The sequence below is a fragment of the Glossina fuscipes genome, unplaced genomic scaffold, assembly GCF_014805625.2.
Source record: "Glossina fuscipes isolate IAEA_lab_2018 unplaced genomic scaffold, Yale_Gfus_2 61088, whole genome shotgun sequence".
Lineage (NCBI taxonomy): Eukaryota > Metazoa > Arthropoda > Insecta > Diptera > Glossinidae > Glossina > Glossina fuscipes.
The window spans coordinates 6,344-29,161 of NW_024003331.1; the positions used below are offsets into that span (position 1 = coordinate 6,344).

The 22,818-nt window shown below is 34.5% G+C and overlaps 1 protein-coding gene across 3 annotated transcripts; it reads right to left on the bottom strand.

Annotated features, from left to right (window-relative positions):
• Positions 1-2,905: 2,905 nt before the first annotated feature.
• LOC119643493 lies at positions 2,906-6,855 on the bottom strand. Of its 3 annotated transcripts, none has more exons than XR_005248305.1 (4): positions 6,708-6,855; positions 6,508-6,628; positions 4,375-6,445; positions 2,906-3,425 (listed from the first exon to the last, which is right to left on the bottom strand). XR_005248305.1 is itself a non-coding variant. In XM_038042850.1 (3 exons), the coding sequence occupies exons 1-3, from the start codon at positions 6,793-6,795 to the stop codon at positions 6,346-6,348; spliced, it is 309 nt and encodes a 102-aa protein (XP_037898778.1). In that variant the 5' UTR covers positions 6,796-6,855; the 3' UTR covers positions 3,751-6,345. The 3 variants fall into 3 exon arrangements, 1 of the variants encoding a protein (XP_037898778.1); XR_005248306.1 differs by having other exon boundaries at positions 2,907-3,425; positions 4,388-6,445; XM_038042850.1 differs by lacking the exon at positions 2,906-3,425 and having other exon boundaries at positions 3,751-6,445.
• Between the last annotated feature and the right edge of the window lie 15,963 nt (positions 6,856-22,818).

Below are 22,818 nucleotides of genomic sequence, written 5' to 3' on the forward strand. Positions count from 1 at the left end.
ATTAAATATTATTATTAATTTTTTAACCAGAGAAATAAATTCTAAGATTTGGGTCTTAGACCATCAGCATCTATGGCTATCGGCTTTATTGAAATTTTGAATCAAATAGAAAACTTTTATTTAATTGTAATTTTTTTATTGATTCATAATGCATATAGGCTAGAGCTATGTGCGAAATAGCACATCGGGAAAATGGTTTTGGCGGTTTTGCTGGCACATACGCATTCTTTCATCGAAATATTCCAATACCATTTTGCATAAAAGGGGCTGAACTTCGTTAATATAGCGTCGAATCTTCTCGTCCAACGCATGAGTGGTTGCGCGCTCGTTGGCATTGACCTTCGACGTCAAACGACGTTAGCGGTCTAGGGGTCCAACTCTGATCCCCGAAACGAGAGAGCACGCGATCAGGGAATGTTTCATGCAGCAACTGAATTATCTTATGGTAAAGAACAGATGTCGGTCACATACATTTTTTTTTTCGACAATTATGTAGGGATTCTCTGAATCTCAAATGCGACTATTACGACGTTTAACAAAGTTATCAAGGGGACTATAATTTGTACGAAATTTACGGGATATGGTTGCCAAACTTTCATTGTTTTTGAAATATTATGCAACGTTAAGAATGCATTTGCTCTTTCGTGTAATAGTGCATTTCTACTAGCGTTGCATGTACATATAAAATCAAAATTTCCGCACAGATTTCACTAACATCATGTTAACCCTAAAAATGCTGTAAAAACTATTTACATTGAATTTTTTTATGCTTTTAACGGTTCCCTTCAATCTTCGTTTGTTTGCATTTATACTGTAGGCCGAAATGAATATATAAGTAAAAACCGGTTTCCAGCGTTTCACTATTTACCAAAATGTAGGAAAGTGGCTCAATAACTGGTTTGTCTCAAAAGAGCAGGTGATTTTTTGCCATGGCAACCAAAAACTTTCAGATGTACAATACTTTGTATGGAATATTTTTTATCATTTTCATATGATAAACTTGTACTTTCTATACAACCATATATGTTGCATAGGTGCAATGTATATTCTAAAAACCTTGAAGATGTTTACAATGCTTTAGGATAAACAAGATTTTATGGTAGCCATCGATTCAGAGTATTTGAATTAATTTAAATTCGCTTGTCACTCAAGAAAATTAAAAAGATTTAGCTTCTGAAATTTTATGATGAAAATTGGTCGATGTTACTAATTTTGTAGGATTAAATTAAGGCCCAGTTTTAAAAATTTGGCCCACATAGTCTAGTTTTTAGGCCACATCTGATATGAAAGTTCTCATGTTAAGTGATCCATTCTGTAATAAAACAGTCTAATTCTAAAAATAGAAAAAGGTAATATGGAAAATTTAGACCAATCCCTGTAGGGATTAGACCACACCCAGTTGGACAATTTTCATGCAAAGTATCTCTTTACCCAGAAATAGAAACAATTAATAAATAAAATTAAATATTTTATTTTCTGACTGGTTTCTAGCTAGTTGGTGAGATGTAGGAGGGTTTCTATAACCTGCTCACGGACACTCCAAGGACTGTCACACTAAAGAATTTGCAAGTACTTATCCATGCCCGTGGACCCATTCTTCACCCAACCTGACCGTTTGTCTCCCTTGGGCCCATAACGCGGTTTATAAGAGGACTCCGAAGTTGGGTCCGAAGATCCCTCTAATGTACATACCTCTCATAATTTAAATCAGTTTTATTTTAATTCTTACTTTTTTCGTTTACGTTACAATAATATTTATTTAAATAATATGTTTGACATTTATCGTTAACGTTAATTTACCCTTATTTCTTTTAATTTAATAACAAAAAAATAGTAATATAAACAAAAATTAAATCAACTATAATAAGAGTATTAGTATTTTACAAATCGGTGATCTTTAAAATTATTAATTATTCATAAATTTTTTTTTATATAGATGTGGCCACAACTTACATGTTCACATTACGCTTATTTAAATTCAATTTAGACATCAAAAAGCCTCAAACCATGATCCACGTAGTAGAAGAGACGCATCCGAATCAATTAGCATATAATTAGCAGCACAACCCATCAAACATAAATCTTCTCCGATTATTTGGCGTTATTGCCAGCAAATAAAATTTTGAATAAATCCCAAAGCAGGCAATATTAATAGGGAAATGATTCCATCGGAAATGTTTGCTACTAAATGTTCATTTATTAGGTTTTGTTGTTGTGCAGTTGCATTGAATGTATACAATGATGCAATGACACCATATTAATAATATCTCTTCAATTAGGTTGCACTGCACACAAGCACTTTCGCACAGATAACATCAAAAAAATACAAAGACACCGACTTTTAAATGAAGATTGCAGAAATGGTTGATGAATTTAAAAATTTTCTTCTGAATTTAAAAACGTTTAATGAATTTGAAATAGTTAAAAATTTGTCAAAAAAGATTTGTTTTATATAATTGAGTGCTTTCAGATTTTCCAATAAAATGTAAATGTGAAAATTTTGTTACCATTTTTTGTTCTATACTTATCTGTAGGGAAATTTTCAGGCTTTTGGTTAATGTTTAAATATACTCTTTTCTTTTGTTTTAGACTTTATTTTTATATACATTTTTTTAAACGAACTAATTTGGATGATATCTGCATCGAATTTTCGCCAAATTTTTCTTCTCTTTCCTCTTTGTTTCTATTGTCCATCGAACAATGTCAAGAAAACCGATAATATAGAACCACAATGATCTCTATGTTTTTGTTGTTGTTTTACAGCAAATTAAAGCTATTTCTCATTGTTACATATGTTTAAAATATTTGTCTTTTTTTTACAATTGGTTCAACATATGTTCATCTAAATTCGGATGTAAATTCGGATGACAGTGGCTGTTTTGAGTATATCTACTCTGAAAGGACTTAGAAATAAGTCTTCACTAAATCTATTTTAGAGAAGATCTTCTTTTCATATAAAGCATTTCTATATGCTTCGTTTGCTGATAATATTTATGATGATGATGGTTATGATGTTTTTATGGTGGAGACTGAAGCTGATGATTATAACGTGACGAATACAATCGTGGCTATTTCATTATTGCTTCCCAAAGCACCATTTTTTTTTTTAATATTATTGACTCATACGGTGTGCGTCGACGGTAATCATGGAGCACTTAAAATCTAGATTGCTGCCGAGGCCCACCAAACACGTTCAAAGGTTTATGCTGATGCTGCTCCATCAAATTCCAATTGTCAGTTTTGCTTCCAACGGTTTAAATTTGGTAATTTTGATGACAAAAAACGGACTGGAGAAACAAAAAAGCTCAAAAACAATGAATTCCAAGACTCATTGGACGAGAACTGTTGATCTGAACTACCAGGTGTTAAGACTTCGTCGCAAAGTGAGTATAACTTTCTTCATTTTTTACTTATCTCTTTTGGCGCTAAAATTACAATCAATTTTAAGGAATTTAATTAGTTTCATTTTGAATGTGAAGTTCCGATGGCATGTTTAATTGAAGCAATTACTTCACTAAACTGAAACGATAAACAACCATGTTGAACATATACTGCACGATTTCGATTATGACAAGGACGTACACTAAAAATGTAATAAGCAAGCGCATACTCCATAAATTCTCAACTTCAAAAAAATAAAGACTGATCACCTAAAAATGCAAGGTACGGACACATCGACCTTTCAGTGTAACTCAACAACAAATTATTGATTTCACTATAAATTAAAAAGGCCATATTTATATCCACATACCACTTGTACCACTAACGACACAAAGTGCTTACATCGTCGATCATGGTTGACATGGGAGCAATGTAGTGTTTGCTGAAATTATGATTACTTTAACTTCAAAATTTTGCCTAGACGAACATTCCCGGTCTGAAATTGCTTGTTTGACATAACTTAAATTCGAAATTCAGCTTAATTTGTGCGTTGATCCTGCCACAATTAGTGCAAAATTATTACATTTTTAAATTTATCAGGACCAGAATTTTCTTTTTAAAAAGAGTCGAGGATATGAAATATAGGATATTTTTTGCTGCGTCGAACTGGTCGTTTATAACCTATAGATAGACTTTTTAGGTTGCGCAGGATGTTATTTATCCTTCTTTATTCAAGCCTGGTGCATTCTCCACTCATTAAAAGAAAACCCTAATCGCGGTTGACTTCATAACTCGACTTCTGTTTATTAAATCACTTATGGTATTAAAGATCCTAACAGCTAAACGTTAAACTTAGAATACCTATACTTAACGGAAATCAATAGGTGATCGTATATTGTCCATAGACGGAACGGGGGAGTCCCAAGCCTAAACACCACCTATTCGGCCCCTATATCGCGAGACCCTAACGGATGATGACGGATTTTTCCTTACTTTTATGTCTTACTTCTATGGCGATTCAGTCAAGAAGAAGAAAGTCGGAAGTGATCTTCTTTTTGTCCCTCTTGTTCGAACACGAATAGGCGTTGCCGATCTCTTAGTTGATGGCATTCGAAGTATGTCATCTAAGTTATTTCGAATGTGATGTTCCCAATCCATTTCGTTCTTGCTTATTATAGCACCCCTATAATAGTCAAAAGAGAATAACAAACTTCCTGCAATAAAAGAAAATGAATGGAAATTAGAACATACTTGTCATATTTTAAATACGTAGCAATAACTTGTAGCTACGTATAGGATCAAAACAAGCCGCGTAACTTTGGTTCTTACAAGGTTTAGTAAGCTTGTGGGGATTTATACTGCGTCCAGAAGGACCTGAGGCAGATCCACCTTTTATTCTACCAATCGAATTATAATCACTTTCGGACTCGATCGTAGCTTGTCTGTCCGTTTTGTTCCTTGGGTTCATACTATAAGTCGCGAATTTTTAAGATCCACCGACGTGTTTTCACCTACGAAAGAACGATACTATAAATGTTTCGGATCGGACCAATTTTTCGACCACTTGCAGTAGGGTAAAGAAAGGTTTTTACAGCAAAGTTGGAATATGTTTCACTTCATCTATAAAATGGAATAAAAGGATATATTTATTTCAACAACTCTGAGAAAAGTGCTGAAAAAACCTTAAATGCCATATCATTGAACAATTAAGTCTAACAATTTAAAAATGTAATATATTATGGATTGGAAAATTGAATGTTTTTGACCCTTGGTATTAAAAATCACTATTTTCTCTAGATCTCATTATAAACACGTTAACGTTGCGTGGCTAAAAAAATATAAAGTTTTCTTGTATTCTTCTTTGGGTTCATCCATATCGTCTACATACGCATTAGCTTTTGGCATAATCCCCTTTAGAAATTAGCGTAAAAGCATGTTACGCCTCCTTGCTTTCAATTGCAACTAATTTATATAAAATACAAATCTAATTAAATTTATAAATGTTTTTGAACACAACAAATTTCATAACTCTTACCTGTGAAATGTAACATAAAAGTTATTGCAACAACTTATAATACACATGGTACATTCGAATTGAAACTTGGTTACCAGCCGATAATATAAGATTCCCATTAATTACACATTTTTCGGCGAGATCTAAACATCATTCAGAAATTAACAAAAGAAGATTACGCTTTTTTCGTAAGTTAACTAGAAATAATTTCAAGAAATTATCAACTTTTTCATTGAAGTCACAACATGGTCGGCATTATTTTTATGGTGGTACGAAGCTGAAAGTTGGCTTTCGCTTGTGTATTCAGCAGTTTAGCAAACGTATGCAAGTAAATTATTTTTTCACCACCTTACAAGAAACACGTTACCCTACGCTTAGCATACCGATATTTCCTTTGAAAACGTATGTAGTGCAAAGCAAGTCTTAAGGTTTTAGTTTTACTTTTAAATTATTAAAACGCCAATGGGAACGAGAATAAATGTGGAGACGTAATTTTAAACGGAGAAAATGAAATTCTTTTTCAGTTTCGACCGCACGCTTCTAAACACAATTACATTTACCACGATGTCTACAAACACCTCTAGTAATTGTAATCAAACTGTCAACGCTTAGAAAAATTATCAAAAAACTTAAACGCTTCATAGCCCCTTGTATTTATGTCATGCGTTGCGCGAGAGCGGAGATAAGATATTTTTGATACATACAACAAAAAATACACACATAACTTTTGACCTTGGATCGGAGCAAAATTCATAGCTTACTCTTGATTGTAAACGTATCAAACAACCTTCTAAGTATTTACAAATTATATGAGTTTGCAGAAAGCTCTTATCTAAAAATTATCAGGAAAAGTACAAAAAATTGAAAAATGTTTAAACGACAAACGCATATAATTTTTAAAACAACAAAAAAAAGTTTTAGGAAACAAAAAATATTGTTACATTTTTTCTTTAGCATACAACGTTCCTCTCGCAACAATCGGGATAATCTCCATCGGGATTTACATAGTCACCCAGTTTACAAGGGGGTGCAGCACCTTGAACACCGCATCTAAAAGAGTGAAATAATTAAACCGGGCCAGTAAACCAAAAATAAGAGGCACTATTACTTACGTTTGAATTGTGGTGTAACCCTCACCGCCACATATGACCCTCGCACAACCATCAGTGTGACGGCGTTGCTCTCCAGCTGATAATATCAAATTTTCGTTTATGTAGCATTTACCAGGGTATCCTAAATAGGTACGTAATATTATTGTTTATATATTTAGTTTTGTTAAGCCTTTAAAACTGAGAAAAGAAACAATATTTACTGGGGTCTTTATAGAATCCAGTCGATTCGGCTGCAAATCCAAATGCAAAAATCGCATAAATTATAGTTAACAGTAGAAAGGTTTTCATCTTTATTGGAGAGCTATTGCTAATAAAATGAATATTAGAAGATTATAGTAATATATTTAATGTGAAATGAAATGATGATTAAAAGATTATAGTAATATATTCAATACAATCTAAATCGTAGCAGTTTTAAAGAGACAATGAATTACTGATAAGAAGACATTGCACATAGCAGTATGTAGTATGTATAGTATTTATTTATTTCGTTATTATTATATTTTTATAATTATTATGTCGAGGATGGTTTGCATTTTTTGAGATTTTACTCACAGATGACATATGCTCTCAAAATACAAAGCGAAATTATCAATTTTTTTTTGCTTATGTGGCTTATACGATTTGTATACGAATTATTAGTGTTGCATCATATGAGCAATTAGTGTACCGTGGAATTAAATGAGGTGTACAGCATTTAATCTCACATCACATTTTTTACAAGATTAGATGTATATTAGTCTTGTAACTTCTTTCAAGGAGTAAGCATTCTGCCGATTTTTTTCTGAATAGACGAATTCTATTTCATCATATTCAAATTTTCGAACTTGTGCTTACACCGTACACAATACATTTTAAATTTTAATACCCTACATCAGTTTTCCTAATGCAGTTACTCATTCGTCTTGGGAATGATACACCAAAAGTTACATATTATTTTCATGCAAAATATACTTTTCATGAAAGCCAGCAGTGGAAAATTCCGTCTTCAAAAAAATAAGATTGGCTTCTACGTTAGTTTACTATTACGAGCCAATTTTGACTATGATGAATTGAAAATTCGAAATCGGTCTTCTTTTTCGAAAATTCTAATTTTCAAAATTTGTTGGCAAGAGTGGCTAAGAAGCAGTATTTGGGAATTCTAAATTGGTTTGAAAACTTTGGACCTGCTGAGGCAATTTTTACCCCCTTTCATATAGCGAAAACTGAAGTTCATATGAGAAAAAAATATAATTCTCAATGCTTCGTGACGAAAATTACATCATAATAGTAATTTAACATAAAAAAACGAACTGTGCCAAATTTGGACAATCTCGGCTTATTTTTGAATTCTATCCTAATAGCTTATTAGTTCACGAAAATTGATCCTTTGTAAAGCAGAGAAGTCCAAGTTTTTGTATGTGGTGATGGAAATTGACTCGTAATATTATAATAACTCTACAAAATGTGGACTATATACTCCTATTTTCGGATCCTGCCCTATGTAAGTATTAAACTTGTACTACCATAGGTTGCGTTTGGGTCCGCGTCCCCATAAGTAAGCCTTTGAAAAATACGTCTTTACATAGAAACAGGATATAATTTTTGTGAAAAGAACAAGAACAGAACAAGAACAGAACAAGAATTATGTTAGACAATGTGGCGTAGGGTATTTATTGGTCTTACCCAACTACAATGTTCTTATTTGTTCTTATAATGTTTGTCTTTTAAATTCCATTTAACAATTACTAACAAATGTTTCAAATTGGCCTTCATTTTTTTTCCATATATATCTAGGAAAGTAGAAGTAACACATTAAAAGGTGCACCTAAACTATTAAAGACTACAGTTAAACGGTTTTGTTTTCTTTTTTATTTACATATCTAGGTGTGCTTTTATCTCATATTTAGCATTACACATACCCCAGAACTGTATGGGACACGTGTAAGTATTTTGCTCGATTACATGCTTCATCCTCCCACCGAAGATTAATAAGTTCTTTGGCCAATCTTCTTAAGGACCACTACCACAAATATTCGTTACTTTAACATAACATTGAATGATATTTTCTTCTTGCAACGGTATTAATTTCACGTTCAAAGCATGTAAAAGTAAAAGTACATTCCACATGTACTTCCGAATTATTTAATGATGATCCTTATGAGGACAAATAGTCAACCGTGGGTATGCCTTGCACGTATAAATAATGCTTGTTATTACAGTTTTACAGCAATCGTGTCATACAGATATTAAAAACCGACACAATACGGGTAATCTTTAACGTTTAGCAGAATTTTTAAGGACATTAGTGCCCCTTTTATCCATTTAGGAGATATTGGAAGCGTTTAGACGACTCGCTCATTATTAGTGACTTTTATATGCGCGGTTGTTCTTCTATTAGAGTGCAGCGCTGCAGTATGCTGCTACCATATAATATAGACTTAAATGGTAATAGCGTCTTCTTCTTCGTTCGTATACAGATTTGGCTGTGTTTGCTGAAATATGTTAATGAAATAGAATCTTTCCATTTGCAACATTTTGCTATGCCTTCGTAAGATAAGTATTTAATCATTTGTGCTTGTCCATGCCCTTGCCTGTTGTTCATTATTTCTTTGCATACACTTGCAAGGAGGCGATCGATTGCTTATGTATATACCATGCTCACACTTATATATATATTTACCACACCTGCGCTTGTATATATACGCATACTTACATATATCTTATAAATGCTTATAATATCTATCATTCATTTCTTGCTTTATAAATCCCATATACTCTCTAGTACTCTAATATACTTATGCTCTCATACCAATAATTCACGTGTATTACTGATCTCACATGTTAGGATAATTGTTATAAGACGTCTCTCTTTACATTTGCAAAGTCTAGAATAAATCCGTTTTTTGTGCACATACCCCTACAAGCACAGAGCGGTTGGATATTAAGAACCAATTTGTGTTGTCGACGTCGCAGAAAATTTTCTAAATCTCCTTGACAACAGCAAAATGCAAATGTAGAGGGACACATTTACCGTTAGGCTATTAATACATAAGATCGTAAATCAGAAATTCATCTCAAGTTATCTCTCTCTCAGATATCTATGTTAGTAGCATAGCAAGTGTGGCGTATCGACAGCTATAAAAACAACGCGCGACCACCGATCAGTCTCTCAGTCTCTCAGGTAAGAAACCTATATTATTTCTTCAGAACGTTGATGATCGGCTGTTTCCTGCAATTAGACTGTCTTCGGTCTGAAGATTTTTGCCTGGATTAAGGTGGAGTGACTGTACGCTGAACACTACCTACTTTCATTGCAGATTAAACATACGGTAATTCTTCAAACGGTATTCAGAACGGTATTTTTTCGGCAATTCGTCAGAGCGACATCTAGAAGAGCGCTTCAGAGGAATTTAATGGGGTCGGCGCATCACGCATCACATACTTGCTATTGTGGCTTTTTTTCCCTAGCAGGCACATGTATCGTTCCCTATTTAATTATTATTTTGAGCAATGAAAACTAAAATCTACATTCCTGAAATAAAACAACCAAATCATACAACAAATACAAGGTCTTCTCAAACAGTGAATTTTCTTGCCACCAATGCCTGGGAGTAGCCCTGAGTATACCCTGGCTATAGAAGGGGTAACTCTGAAGTGAAATCTTTACACACTTGAAACCTGGTATACATGCCCAGAACATCCGTAGTCGTTAATGAATAAAAAGCAATTTTTTCCAAAATTTGATTCTTGTGTTGAGAAAGATTCTTGATAACCAGGGAACCGAACTTAAAACGTATAACAGATGTGGAGAAGAAACTAACCATAAATTGAACGGAGGCTAATCAAATAAGGAAGTTTACGTGAACTGAACGATCACATAATGATTTATTAGGTGTTTGCATGGATCTTGATAGACGATTTCTAGAGGTAACAATTACAAAGAAATGGGCAACACCAGTCTACATAACGATTAAATTCCATAATTTAAACTTTTGTCTACGCCGACGCTAATCGTGGAGCGCTCAAAATTGCATTTTCGACCTTGATTACTCTTGTTTTTTAAATTAAAGAAATCTGCTACCAAACATTATCAGAAGCTTATGGCGATGCTGGCCCGTCATGTTCCAATTGTTGGTTTTGGTTTCAAGGATTTAACAGTGGTGACACAAATGGAATGAAAATGCTATTTTTGGGCCACTGGTTGCAGAAGTTGTCAAGGATACAATCTTGAAACTCGAATGATAGGTCACGCCCAGCCTACTCATCAGGCATGGCGACTTTTGTTTACAACTTGTTCAGATCGACGCAGCTCCGCGAAGTTGAAGAAGTGCGAAAATGGGTTGGTGGGCGGATCCTTGCAAAGCCAATACAACTTCTTCCGACATGGTACCCCATGTTGCCATAAAATAATATTATATTATATCATTATAATGTTGTGGAAAATGATGGAAGCTATTTTGATTAATGTGTATTATACTCATTTACCACAATAAATGGCTTTTCCAAATCAAAAAACTATCAAAATGGACGCCACCTCCTAACATTTTTCTTTTTCCTTGTTCTATATATCGTAACACCAACAACGCAATCACAAAGCACTAAGAAAATGTAAAATAGGATATAAGCTTACGCATTCACTAGATATGAAGACTGAAGCTTTAAAATCAGTAACTTGTCGTAGAGAAGAGGACTTAGACATATTACATGTGAATTCTAAGAGGCTTGTGAGCCTTGTAGAAAAGTAATTTAAAACGAGGTGCTAAACGTTCCGATAGGGAAGGCTTCGAGTAGGAATACGTTTGACATTTTTAGTAAAACACTTGAATGGGTATGCCTTTATAATCCTCTACGAGATGTCTGCTGCTTTTCTTAAATGACATAAGAACGCGAACATGTAGCACATGTTTAGGGAAATGTTCAGGATTCTTAAAATTGCACCACAGAGTTCATCAACACATAATTTGAAAATCCATGACGAAAGGTCATCAAAACTTGGCAAACCAACGTCGCCTGGAGCGAGTCTAAATGGTATCTACAATTTTACGCAATTAGTTTGCAATGGAGCCATTACTATCGGCACCAATATTGCACTTATTGAATTTTTCAAAAGATTTTAAAACAAAGAAAAGAATTTCATCGCGAAGATGCCTACAGTAAACTACCTGGTTGACATAATTAAGATTAAGCCTATCGATGGAACAGTTGGAGCAATCATACAGAGAGATACTTTTCATATGTTTACCGAAAAGTCTGCAGTTTTTTCTTTTCTTAAAAAATCTTAGTCGACTATGGAACTAGGGTACAAATTACGAAAATGGAGGGGTTTCTGACGGAAACGGATAAACGAATCATTTCTATTCTGATAAACTGATGGTAAGATAATGTAAACGTTGTCGACAACGAAATACCAACTATCGTCCAGAGGTAGCCTTTCTAAATGGATAGGAAAGGAATAGGAGAGAGATAGGAGAGTGATTTTGTTAGTTAGGGAAATTCGGGGAGATAGCTCCGCTCCAATGCATGGATAAGTAAAAAAGCGTATTGCCATTTACACAATTTTGCGGGTGTTAGACTCAACGAGCCGTTATTGCAATTTTGGTGAAATTTGAATGGTGAAATTTTATATCTGGTTTGCAGATTTTTAAATGTGACAGATTACACAAACTGGTGGGCGAGTTTATATTCCTGTTTATTTAAAGCCCATGTCTGTAATCAAAAATATTACTTATCGTCACCAACCTAGTGAGAAGTTGATAGCGCTGAGCGATTTCAATTTGCCTAATTTTTCGAGGGTTTTTAACGGTTACATCGGATTCGATTATATACATTTTTCGTATTCGTTAATATGTAATTCGCCTTTTGATTTTTTTCCTGTTGTTGTCCAACTTAACTAAATTTTCAATGTAAATAATAAGCTTGACTTGGTATTTTGTTGAAATACGGCTTTATCTGTATCTCGCACTGATCTCCTCCTTTCACCTGAAGATATCGTCCGTCGATGTTACTTACACTAAATTGTCGATTACATAATGAAATGAATTATGGTGAAGTTAAACAGCCGAATTTAATTAACTCTCAGAAGCAATCCTTGTGTTAACTATTAATAAATATTGATACGAAGTATATAAAGAGAAATAAAGAAAAAAAATGACGAAAGTATAAGAAGAATAAAATTCATGAATAAATAAACAAGAGCGCGAAGAAAGGAGGCATGCACACATCTATCACATCGGCAAACCTGCGGGTGATACACTTCCGAATTGTATGTAAACCGCTAAGCCACTAAGCAAACATGCAAAATCTTAGCAACCAATAATAGCAAACAAATTCGACTATCATAGGAAGATATTAAAATTGCAAGTTAGCTTAAGCCCGACTTACACAAATTTCGCTTATTAAGGGTAGTTGATTTGATGGAATTTATTAAATCCGACATTGAGATTAAGTGGTAAATACCATTTAAATTTCTGCAAACGATTCTGAACGGATTCAAAAGCTTGTAATTATATTTACGTTAACTACGTTCAGTGAAGATAAGGTTTCTATAGAAGCGATTAAAGTTTATCTCACCAAGTAATAGAAGTGAATCGATAATGTTAATCGATATTAGGTTAATTAGGAGGGAAACACGCAGAATAAATCTACATTTCTAAAATGATGGAAAGTTTGACTACGACATAGGCAAATCGTACGTATTAAGTATAGTTGTATTGATATATTTTAAAGAGTCCGATGTTCAGATTAAACAACTGTGAACAGATTAAACAGATCATAATTACATATACATTGAGTCAACTCAATGAACATAAATTGCCTAGAGAAGCGGTTAGGGACATTAAAGCTTCTATTCAAGTAATTTGGACGACTCAATAGTACCATTAATTAACTTAAATAAGAAGGAAACGCCAAGAATAGATGCACGTTTCTCAAGTAGCGGTAAGAAGGCAGAGAGATAAGGAGGTCCCAACCCAAGTTGCTAAGAGCAAACAGCAAGAATTGCTTTTGAAAGCAGTCAATTGGATCTACATAACATAAGAAGACGACGCAACAAAGGCATGTACAGCCTTTTTGTAATGTAAGGATCCTTCAAGCGTTTTGAACTGCCTCTTAATAAAACCTAGCGCGGGCCTAGCTTTACTTTAAGAGAGATGAATGCTCAAATTAATATGTACAAAAAAAAATTATTTAGCAATTTTAATAGTGGTCCTCTAACATTTGATAAAGAGATGAAAACTCACTCATTCGACAATATCGCTTTTTGAGAGATTAGGCAGCAAGAAGGTTGGCACTAAGAGTGTAGATGATGTAGGCGCTGACGATAACGAATCCGATGGTTGAAACAAGTGTGGCACCAATTCTGTTTTGCGCGGAATGAATTCTTTTAGAAGATTATCTACTAGCCATAAAGATTTATTTAGAATAATCTCCAAATATTAGGAGAATATCACAATCTTAAACTTGGAGGTCATAGATCACATAACTCCTTCGACTTACAACGCGGAACGACTATCAACTCCACACCATCATTATTACGAGAATCTTGCAAAGTTCGTTGCAATGACAACCGCGATACTCCTACTTAAGTTACTCTAACGGGAAAGGAAACCACACTGCTTCTGGGTTATTTAATACTGCCATCTTAGCACGGTAGAAACATTATGGTTTGAGTGATGAGAATCTTTCTAATACGGGAAACACGCATCTTTTAGCAGCCTCTCTGTCACCGGAATTACGTCACAATTCTCTAGCAAGGTATTCTCTCAGGACCAGCGCTTCCCGACAGTGACGAAATAGGTAACTTTAAATAGCCTAAATCACCAATACAAGGTGCCAGCGTTGATAAACCAGGTCTATCCGTAGAGATCTGTAAAAAAATTAGATCAATCGGAGATATACCACATGCCACGTTTCCAACCATATGAAACAGATTGATATTTACAAAATTTTTCAGTTAAGGCTAGTACTTCAGAGAATCCTATTTTGATTCGGTATTGCGTTCCATAAAAGTTACTGGCTCTACTTCCAAAATCGGAGCACGACCATCGTATCCCCTTAGGAGGATCGATTACCACGCCTGTACCTTCATGTTTTAGAGTCGCACAAATATAGCGTAGCGATCGCAAAACCAACACATTAACGGCTGGTTCACAGCAGCACCAGTTTTGGCCAGGCAATTCTTATAAAGGCACCTCATCCCTTGCTAGTCAACAGTATTGGGAAGAAGCAAATTAATATACGAAATGAACGCGAAACTAGGGTCAAACAAACTAAAACAAATTAATAGATGAAATTAAATATATGGAGTTGTTATCTTGGCTCTCACTATTATTTATTAGATGCGATCTATGACGTTGTAATCCAGTTTTTCTTTTCATTGTATTAGTTTACTTCTTTAACTTTATTCCAACGACGCCCAACTATATACGCGTGGTAAGTTTGAATAACGTTTATCCACTAGCTCTACCGCAACATTCAAGAAATACCTTTGTGTAGCCCCACGAAATACAAGCATTTAAACAAATCCTACCTTATTGGCTCAAACGTGCTAATTGGTACTTCACCACTGAACAAAACAAGCGATGTTTCGCTTAGCATTACTACTACTAGTACCTCTTTTTTTCATTTCCTGCTGTAAGACGAAAGGTTTACGTAATAAGGCGTGAAGCTTTCTAATTTAACGTTTAGTTTGGATAACCCACCAGTTTTTTGTATAAGTAGCGCTATACTTATAACTGGATGAAATTAAATTGAACTGAATTGACCATTCTAAACTATGAATTGGACATAAGGGTTATTCAGACGTTATTTCAAATGATGATTAGTCAGACATAACCGCTGATGGTAATCGAAGTGTTCTTTTCAGAGGTAAAAAAGCAATACTCCCAAGTTTCAAATGTAAAACCATAAACATTTTCTTGTGATGCGATGTAAATTCTTCTGCTGCATTCGCTACCAATGTAAATAGTCTACTCAATCGCTAATTAAATTCGTATCTAACAGTTTATGATTTCTTCATGCAGCTTTCGGTTCTCCGTAAACTCTACGTCCTTTGAGATTCTGGAAACCAGCACTGGGCAGAATTGGACAATTCTATTAATAAAAAAGGAAAGTATGCAACTTGGAAACTTAACTGGAATGCTAACATTGGATCTTTCATCATTGGAAAAGCATTGCAAGGTTTATTTCTCTTCGATATATTCGACATAATGGTTTGAATTTCAAAATAATAATTTGTTGAAAATTAAATTAATCCAAATCTTCTTGTTTGTTTTTGTGCGCGGTCTTCTTGTGGATAAATTTTCTTACTTAGCATCCATTGGCATAAGTATTCCGCAAAGATCTATTCTCCGCCCAACTACGTGTTCGTCACCATTTTTTTTCTGTTTCCTAAAACTTAATAGTTGTCACGCTTCTTCACACGCCGATAATATCGTATCTACTTATAGCTTAACTGAACTTAGTATGGTATGACGTTAATTATTTTGTGGAAGTTAAATGCAGAGAAGGCGCAAGCCACCTATTTTATTCGAAAAACAGATCCTTTCTTTCTCGCTTCACCTGGTCTTCTGACAATTCAAGGTCATGAAATTCTTTCATCGTTATGCGATCATCTTTGCCATATCAATAGCAAATGCAAAATCGTTGTGCGTTATAAACAATTTTTCAACTACACACTGTTAATAAAACTCCTTTAGGTATAAACGCTTGTTCAGTATGGGGTAATTTTGCACTAACCCAAAAAAAAAATTATGCTAAAAACCTGCACAGAATAATACGTACACATTCACTCGAAATACAAATTTTCAGTTGTAAAAAAATTCATATTGAATTGTCATTCATGTAATTGTCAACTGAACTCTTATAAATTCTAACACATAACTCATTGTACAGATTAATGTGTGGTACTTAATTTTAATCGGATTTTTTCCCCTATATACTACGTAAATCCTAATATTCTTTTGTTTCTGTGGATTTCTAATTATGTAGAATTCATTAAAACTAAACTTTGATCACCTCACGTCTGAGGCAGATGTATTCGAGCAAATATCTCGCAATTACGGTTAAGCTTCGAAATTCTGCGAGTGCTCCTTGGAGACGTTTTATAATAACGTTAACAGCAACAATACTCGGATTTTATGCCGTACGGTTTGTAATAAGAATCAAAGCAGAGCACGAAAAATAGTAGTGACACATGTATAACATATATTGATGAAATAGATGTCTCACAATTATGGGCGTAATCAGAAAATAAAACCCCTTTGCGATGAACGGTGTTCTTTTAATTACACAAATGACTTCAAAACTGTTAACACTGGTAGTATCAACGACTCAAAACGACGTATATATGCAAAGTCAACTATTCATCCGTTAGGGATGAGAGGGACCATTTTCTAAGCGACCTTGCGGATGGTCTTGACGAAAAAAGGATAACAGTTTTTGGATTACCTCTACTGGATCATAAATTGGATCGGTCTGTGTTCGAGATAGCTTTAGTCTTTTTCCTATTGGATGCCTCTATGTAGACATGTTGCACTCAAATTTCTCACCCCTATTTTTTTAATTGATCATTTTATGATCTTTTTTGGTATGTGCCGAATTTCAACTTCTTATCTTTATTTTGTAACAATGGTAATTTTGTGTTACATACCTTATGGTAAATACGATGTATTGGATGGATGTCTTAAAATACATTTTGTTCTATTTGGCGGAAAAGCTCTGCTAGTCCATAAATGGTCTTTACAAGAGTTCAGAAAACATGTGCGAGGTAAGACAATTATCCAACCTCTAGAGTTTTAAAATAATAACGAAATGCGTACGCAAACATGCTTCATTTGCATTACGTGTTTAGAATTCATTCATCTCTTTATATTATTTCCAAATGCAGTTAAAAGTTTATTTTATATATTAAAATCGATACAAAGTATTCAGTATTTCCATTGACATTATGTTAGTGTTGCATTACTTTATGTGCAACTTTGGTTGCCCTACCTGACATTCGTTTATGTTGAATAAAATATTGTTGCATTGGAATAAAACTGCTAAATCGCGTAAATTTTTTCTACAGGATATAAGACTCAGCTTTGTATTTAATTTGATTTTAAAATTTACAAACGATAAATTTTCACTGCATACAGCCCAATGGCGTTGGCAAGTAGAACGTTGTTGTCGAGGCTTAAACAAAGCATACTAATAATATGCTTTCTAATGTGCTGAAACACTGCGTACCTATAAACTAACATAGTCATAAACAATATTGCATAAATCGCAAGCGACTACAATACGAGGGTACCGCTTTTCTTATATATATAACTATCTAATATATATAATTATATATATATATACAAATATATATAAGCGCATATCTAAGTACATGATCGTCCAAAAAAATGCTTTCCTTTTTAATTTGCAATAAAAAGCAAACGGTAAAAGATAATAATGTGAATTTTCTTTTATTCGTTTATGCTACTTTCATGTAAATGACCGCCTCTGCGAAAATTCAATCCTAATTTTTGCCACTTTTCACAAATATATCCGCTCCCATTTCAACAATAACACGAATAATCTTGGTGAATAAGATCATGGAAGTTTGTGGTTTGTTGGGGTAAGCCAATGCCCCAACCTAACTCCAAAAGAAAAAGCCGAATAGAATAACGTGTTTGGTGGATAGCATATTTCTTCAAATAGACAACAAAAGTAATGAATTTTGAGCGCTCGACGATTATCGTCGGCGTATGTGGAATAAACTAATAATATTAAATGGAAAACTGTTATTTTATGTAAAGGGGCGTCAAAACCATCGAATTCAACTGTTCCAACCCACTTCCGTATCATTTTTGCATGTAGAAGTTGGTGATCAAAATTTTTGCGAACACCAAAAAATAATGGCATAGAAAACATTCCGCCTGTCACCCACGCCAGTATTAATATATGCTTGCACTCAAAAGTTTGTTTTGATGCCGCACCTAAGTTACGTTGTTTATACGTTCACGTTACGTTGTTTGCTAGTTTCGTTAAGTCTCTTTTTACTTATCCAACGGTAAGGAATGTCTCAAAGAACGGAACGGTTCTCAATAACTGGCCGCTACACCTAAGTATAGATCTACTAAAACCAATTCCGCCTTAGCGCTAAGTAGGCGTAATTCAGCTTCGATCGCGAGCATATTTCCTTTTTTATTATTTGCTTATATGTGTTTTTAAATCCGTTACTCCTGTTATATCTTACGTTTGCCATGCTTTTTGTTTTGTCTGCTCGGTCTAGTGCTGATTTGTGTGCACACTACAACACCTATAGTATGCTAAAATGGTGGCCATTTATTTTTGGTCATTGCCTTACTTATGCACAGATAGATAATGCTTTCTTTTTTTCAACATTTTTTATGATCCTAACCACATATATTCTCCAAAATATATGCATTTATATGCGCTTACATATAAAAGTTGCATGCAAAATATACCTATTTCCATGTGAGTGTACAAACTGTACTAATAGGGATTTATTCATTTACAACCGCATATGTATTTATAAAAATACTTGCTCCTCACAGATGTCCGTAAATATATGTAAATGTTTACTTCCGACAGAAATAAGAATATTGGTGCTTATTAATTTAGACTTTTGTTTTTTATTTGCACGAATGAGATTTTATTTGCCTCAGTTTGTGTTTTAAAATTAAATGGAATTTATAATAGTTAACAACAATTCATTTTCGACTCATAATGACTTTTTAAGGTTAAGAGCTAGTTTAAGTACGACATAGGTATATTACGCGTATTAAGCAATGTTGCTTTAATGGACTTTAAAGAGTCCGATAATGAAAATAGGTGATAGACATCATTTACGTTAGATAAATAGATAAGATAAAGTGCCTAGAGAGGCGATTGGGGATATTAGAGCTTATTTCGCCAAGTAATAAAGGCGAGTCAATAGCACCATTTATTACTTTGATTACAAAGGAAACGCCAAGAACAAACCTACGTTTCTCAAGAGACGGTAAGGTCAGCAGAAGCAATCTATTTTCATACTGAGGAAGAGAGGCAATTGGATTCCAACCCAAACTTCTAAGGGCAAACAGCAAGAATTGCTTTTGAATAGATTCAATTGAATCTACATAGCACCTATATGAAGGAGACCACACAACAGAGGCATACGCGAGTATCGGTCTAAGCAAACACATGTACAGCCTTTCGTAATGTAGGGATCATATTTTTTGCCAGATTCAAACCTTCGCTCTAGAAAAGAACCGCTAGGTCTTTTATGTTACGTGTATTTTTTGATGAAATTCTAATTTATTTAAAGCGTGCTTGCAAAGAAGTCTTTGTGCTCAAATATTCATCACCACTATAGCCTTTCGCCATTTATCGGGTAGCTTACGTATGAAGCTCTCTCTCTCCGTAGAAACTTGATATTTTTAGGCGGAATAGTCATCGAGGCATATCTTCAATATCTGTGAAAATCTGATCAACCATATGAATGCATTGCACAAGTAATGATTAGAAGAAGCCAGATCTGGAGAATGAATGATATATTGCAAAAGTTTCCAGCCCTAGTTGAAGGTCATGTCCTTAGTTGCTTATGATGCTTACAGACCTGCGGGGTCATGAAGTAAAGTCACGGTTTGAGTTCCTTTGCACGTAAATGGTCCTCAAACGGATCAATAAGTTTGACTAGAAAGGCTTGATATAGTTCAGATGTAACGGTTTTATTTGGTTTTGGAGGTTCGTAATTTACGAGTTCTTTCTATTGCCGCAAACGCACGGTAGGTGCGGGTGGGCGTAAATTCGACTTAGCAGGAGATGTGATGTGTTTTCATCCGTCAACTCGCTTATTTTCGCTGGCGATTGCAGTAGAGGATCATTGTTTCCTCGCCCGTAACAAATTGGTGGACAATATTTTTCTTCTTTCTTTTACAACGACTTAACCAAAAGACACAGATTTCAGCATAACAATAGCTCTCTTCGGTTAGCTCATGAGAACTCCTTTTTATTTTTTCCGTATCTTTCCTATTAACTGCAATCTAACCCATTTATGGCTCATTTCTAAACGTGCAGCAAGCTCTTTGTGGATTTGTCCCGGATTTTGCGGTACAGTGACAAAAATGTAGAGGCACAAAAATGTGTATCATAATTTTTTTGTATCATAATTTTCAATTTTGTGTTTAGAAAAGCATGTTATTCTTTTAATTATTGCGAATGTGTTTAAAAGTAAATCTCGTCGTGGAAAATGTTGGAAATGAAAAATGAAGCTAACAATATTTAAAACATATTATAATGTCCACTATATTGACAGCTGACAAGTAAATAAACGAATTAATGTGCAAACGAATTGCCAAAGAGACGTATAACTAGAATCATTCATGCACGAAATATTAGCAGACTGACGAAGAGGCGAAAGCATAAATAATTGGGGGCATAAAAACATGAAGAAGCGATAAAAGTTTCAGAAATGCTTGGCGGAGAGATAGACGGTCAGACGATAAATTCGAACAAACCGATGAACATCAGGATGGAATTTCGAACTTTTACCGCGTTTGCGACGTGTTTTCCATCACCTAATTTTTCCGCCAAATGTTTGATATATTAAGCCTCTTAGTTGAGATTATGTGCGAAAATACTCACATATTTCAATTTTTTCGAAAAAGAATTTTCAAACAAGCTCAATGCTTCTTTAGTATAAAAGTCAACTTTCGACCGAACTATAAAAGTAGTTGTTTTGCTCAAAAATTATTTTGTATTTCGGTTCAATTTTTATTTCATCGTACCTGGCCTATTCGATCGGTTGAACAACCTTTATTTCCAATCCCTTAACCCTCATTACAAAATTAAAGCAAACTGAGGTGTTCGGCGCATTCCCAATCGGTTCGATCCGTTCTAGAAATTTTTTACAATAGTTTCTCAAGCCCTTGTTGCTAGTATTTCAAGTGTTCTTGCTACACCTTAGAGAATGGCTGTATTTAAACTTTTTTAAAAATTTTATCGAGGTTGGCATGTCCACACGTAATAAATTGCTCAACTCTCGCCATAGGCTGGAGGTCTGGATGAAATTTTCGATATTCCCTTATGCCGAAATTAAAAAAAATATATAGTATATAGAAATATAGTATATATATTGTAAGTAAGCGTTTTTGCTTCCTTACGAAATACAAGTCCGTCCGCTTAAAAGTCCACCCGCACCCCGCAGTCAGCAAGTCCGATCTGCCCACGCATGTCGTTCTGTGAACAATACACGAGCAGCCCCCTCCAACTTCAAATGCAGAATCATAAATTATAGTTACAAACGTAAGATCATAAAAACACACACCTATTCTTGTAAAATTAAAATGATCTCAAACTCAAGCTAAATATGCTCATACTTATATAAACAGGAAATGTATAGACACATATTGCACAGGCCTACGCTAGTTAATCCATAGGGACACACACTCCAGCACCAAACGAAGGGGAAAGGGAATGAAGGAAACTTGCATGAAATGGCTCGTAGGCATAGAACATGCAAAATCATGCAACACAAACGAACTTAGACACAAAACCATAGGCAATATCTACACAACCGCCAAAGCACAGAATAGGTATGAATAAGAGCTGTCCGACACAAACCAAAGCCGTAGAACTTGTGAGTCATATAACTCAAACCTTAGTCAAACACAGGTATAAAACCATATGAAATAAGTACAACATATACAAGAAGAAATCTGTATGAATTAAAATTGTATAGAAACGCGTACATATTACGCATTACGGTAGAAATCCCGTTAGGTTGCTCAAGCATAGAGAAACTCTTGCTTCGCAATGCATAAGCATACTCGCTCTTGCAAACGCGCATACCCAAAGAATCACGCATAGCATTTTATAGTACTGTTAGGTCATAGTAACATACAGAAATCTGTATGCCTTAAAAACTGTATAAGCGAATGGTAGAAATGCTTACATATTACGCATTACTGCATAAACCCCGTTAGGGTATACAATCAGGTAGAAACCCTTATGCTCTACAATGAATAGACGATCGGACAAAACAAATAAATGTTAGAGGCACACATAGCAATGCACACCAATACCCGTACGCGCAAAGAGTACAAACACACACACAATATTACACGAAATATCCAAAGACACGATCACACATGTAGAAATACACATAGTAATAAGCTACACACAGAGCACATGCAAACACAGTGCACAAGCACTCACATACCTAACGGTGATTGGATCTCGCGATTTGGTACCTGAGTGCTTAGTGAGTAGACATTTGAAGAAACATAGTAATAAGCTAGATGTAAGTTGGTTTTAAGTTGTGCATAAGTAGAATCATACAAGTCGTAACTGAGGTTG

Bases quoted from the DNA above. Each gene is read 5' to 3' on its own strand.
- LOC119643493 (XM_038042850.1), bottom strand. From the start codon at position 6,795: ATGAAAACCTTTCTACTGTTAACTATAATTTATGCGATTTTTGCATTT. The intron at 6,629-6,707 runs GTAAATATTGTT...GTACCTATTTAG, and splicing joins TGGATTCTATAAAGACCCCA to GATACCCTGGTAAATGCTAC. The intron at 6,446-6,507 runs GTAAGTAATAGT...TCACTCTTTTAG, and splicing joins GGTTACACCACAATTCAAAC to ATGCGGTGTTCAAGGTGCTG.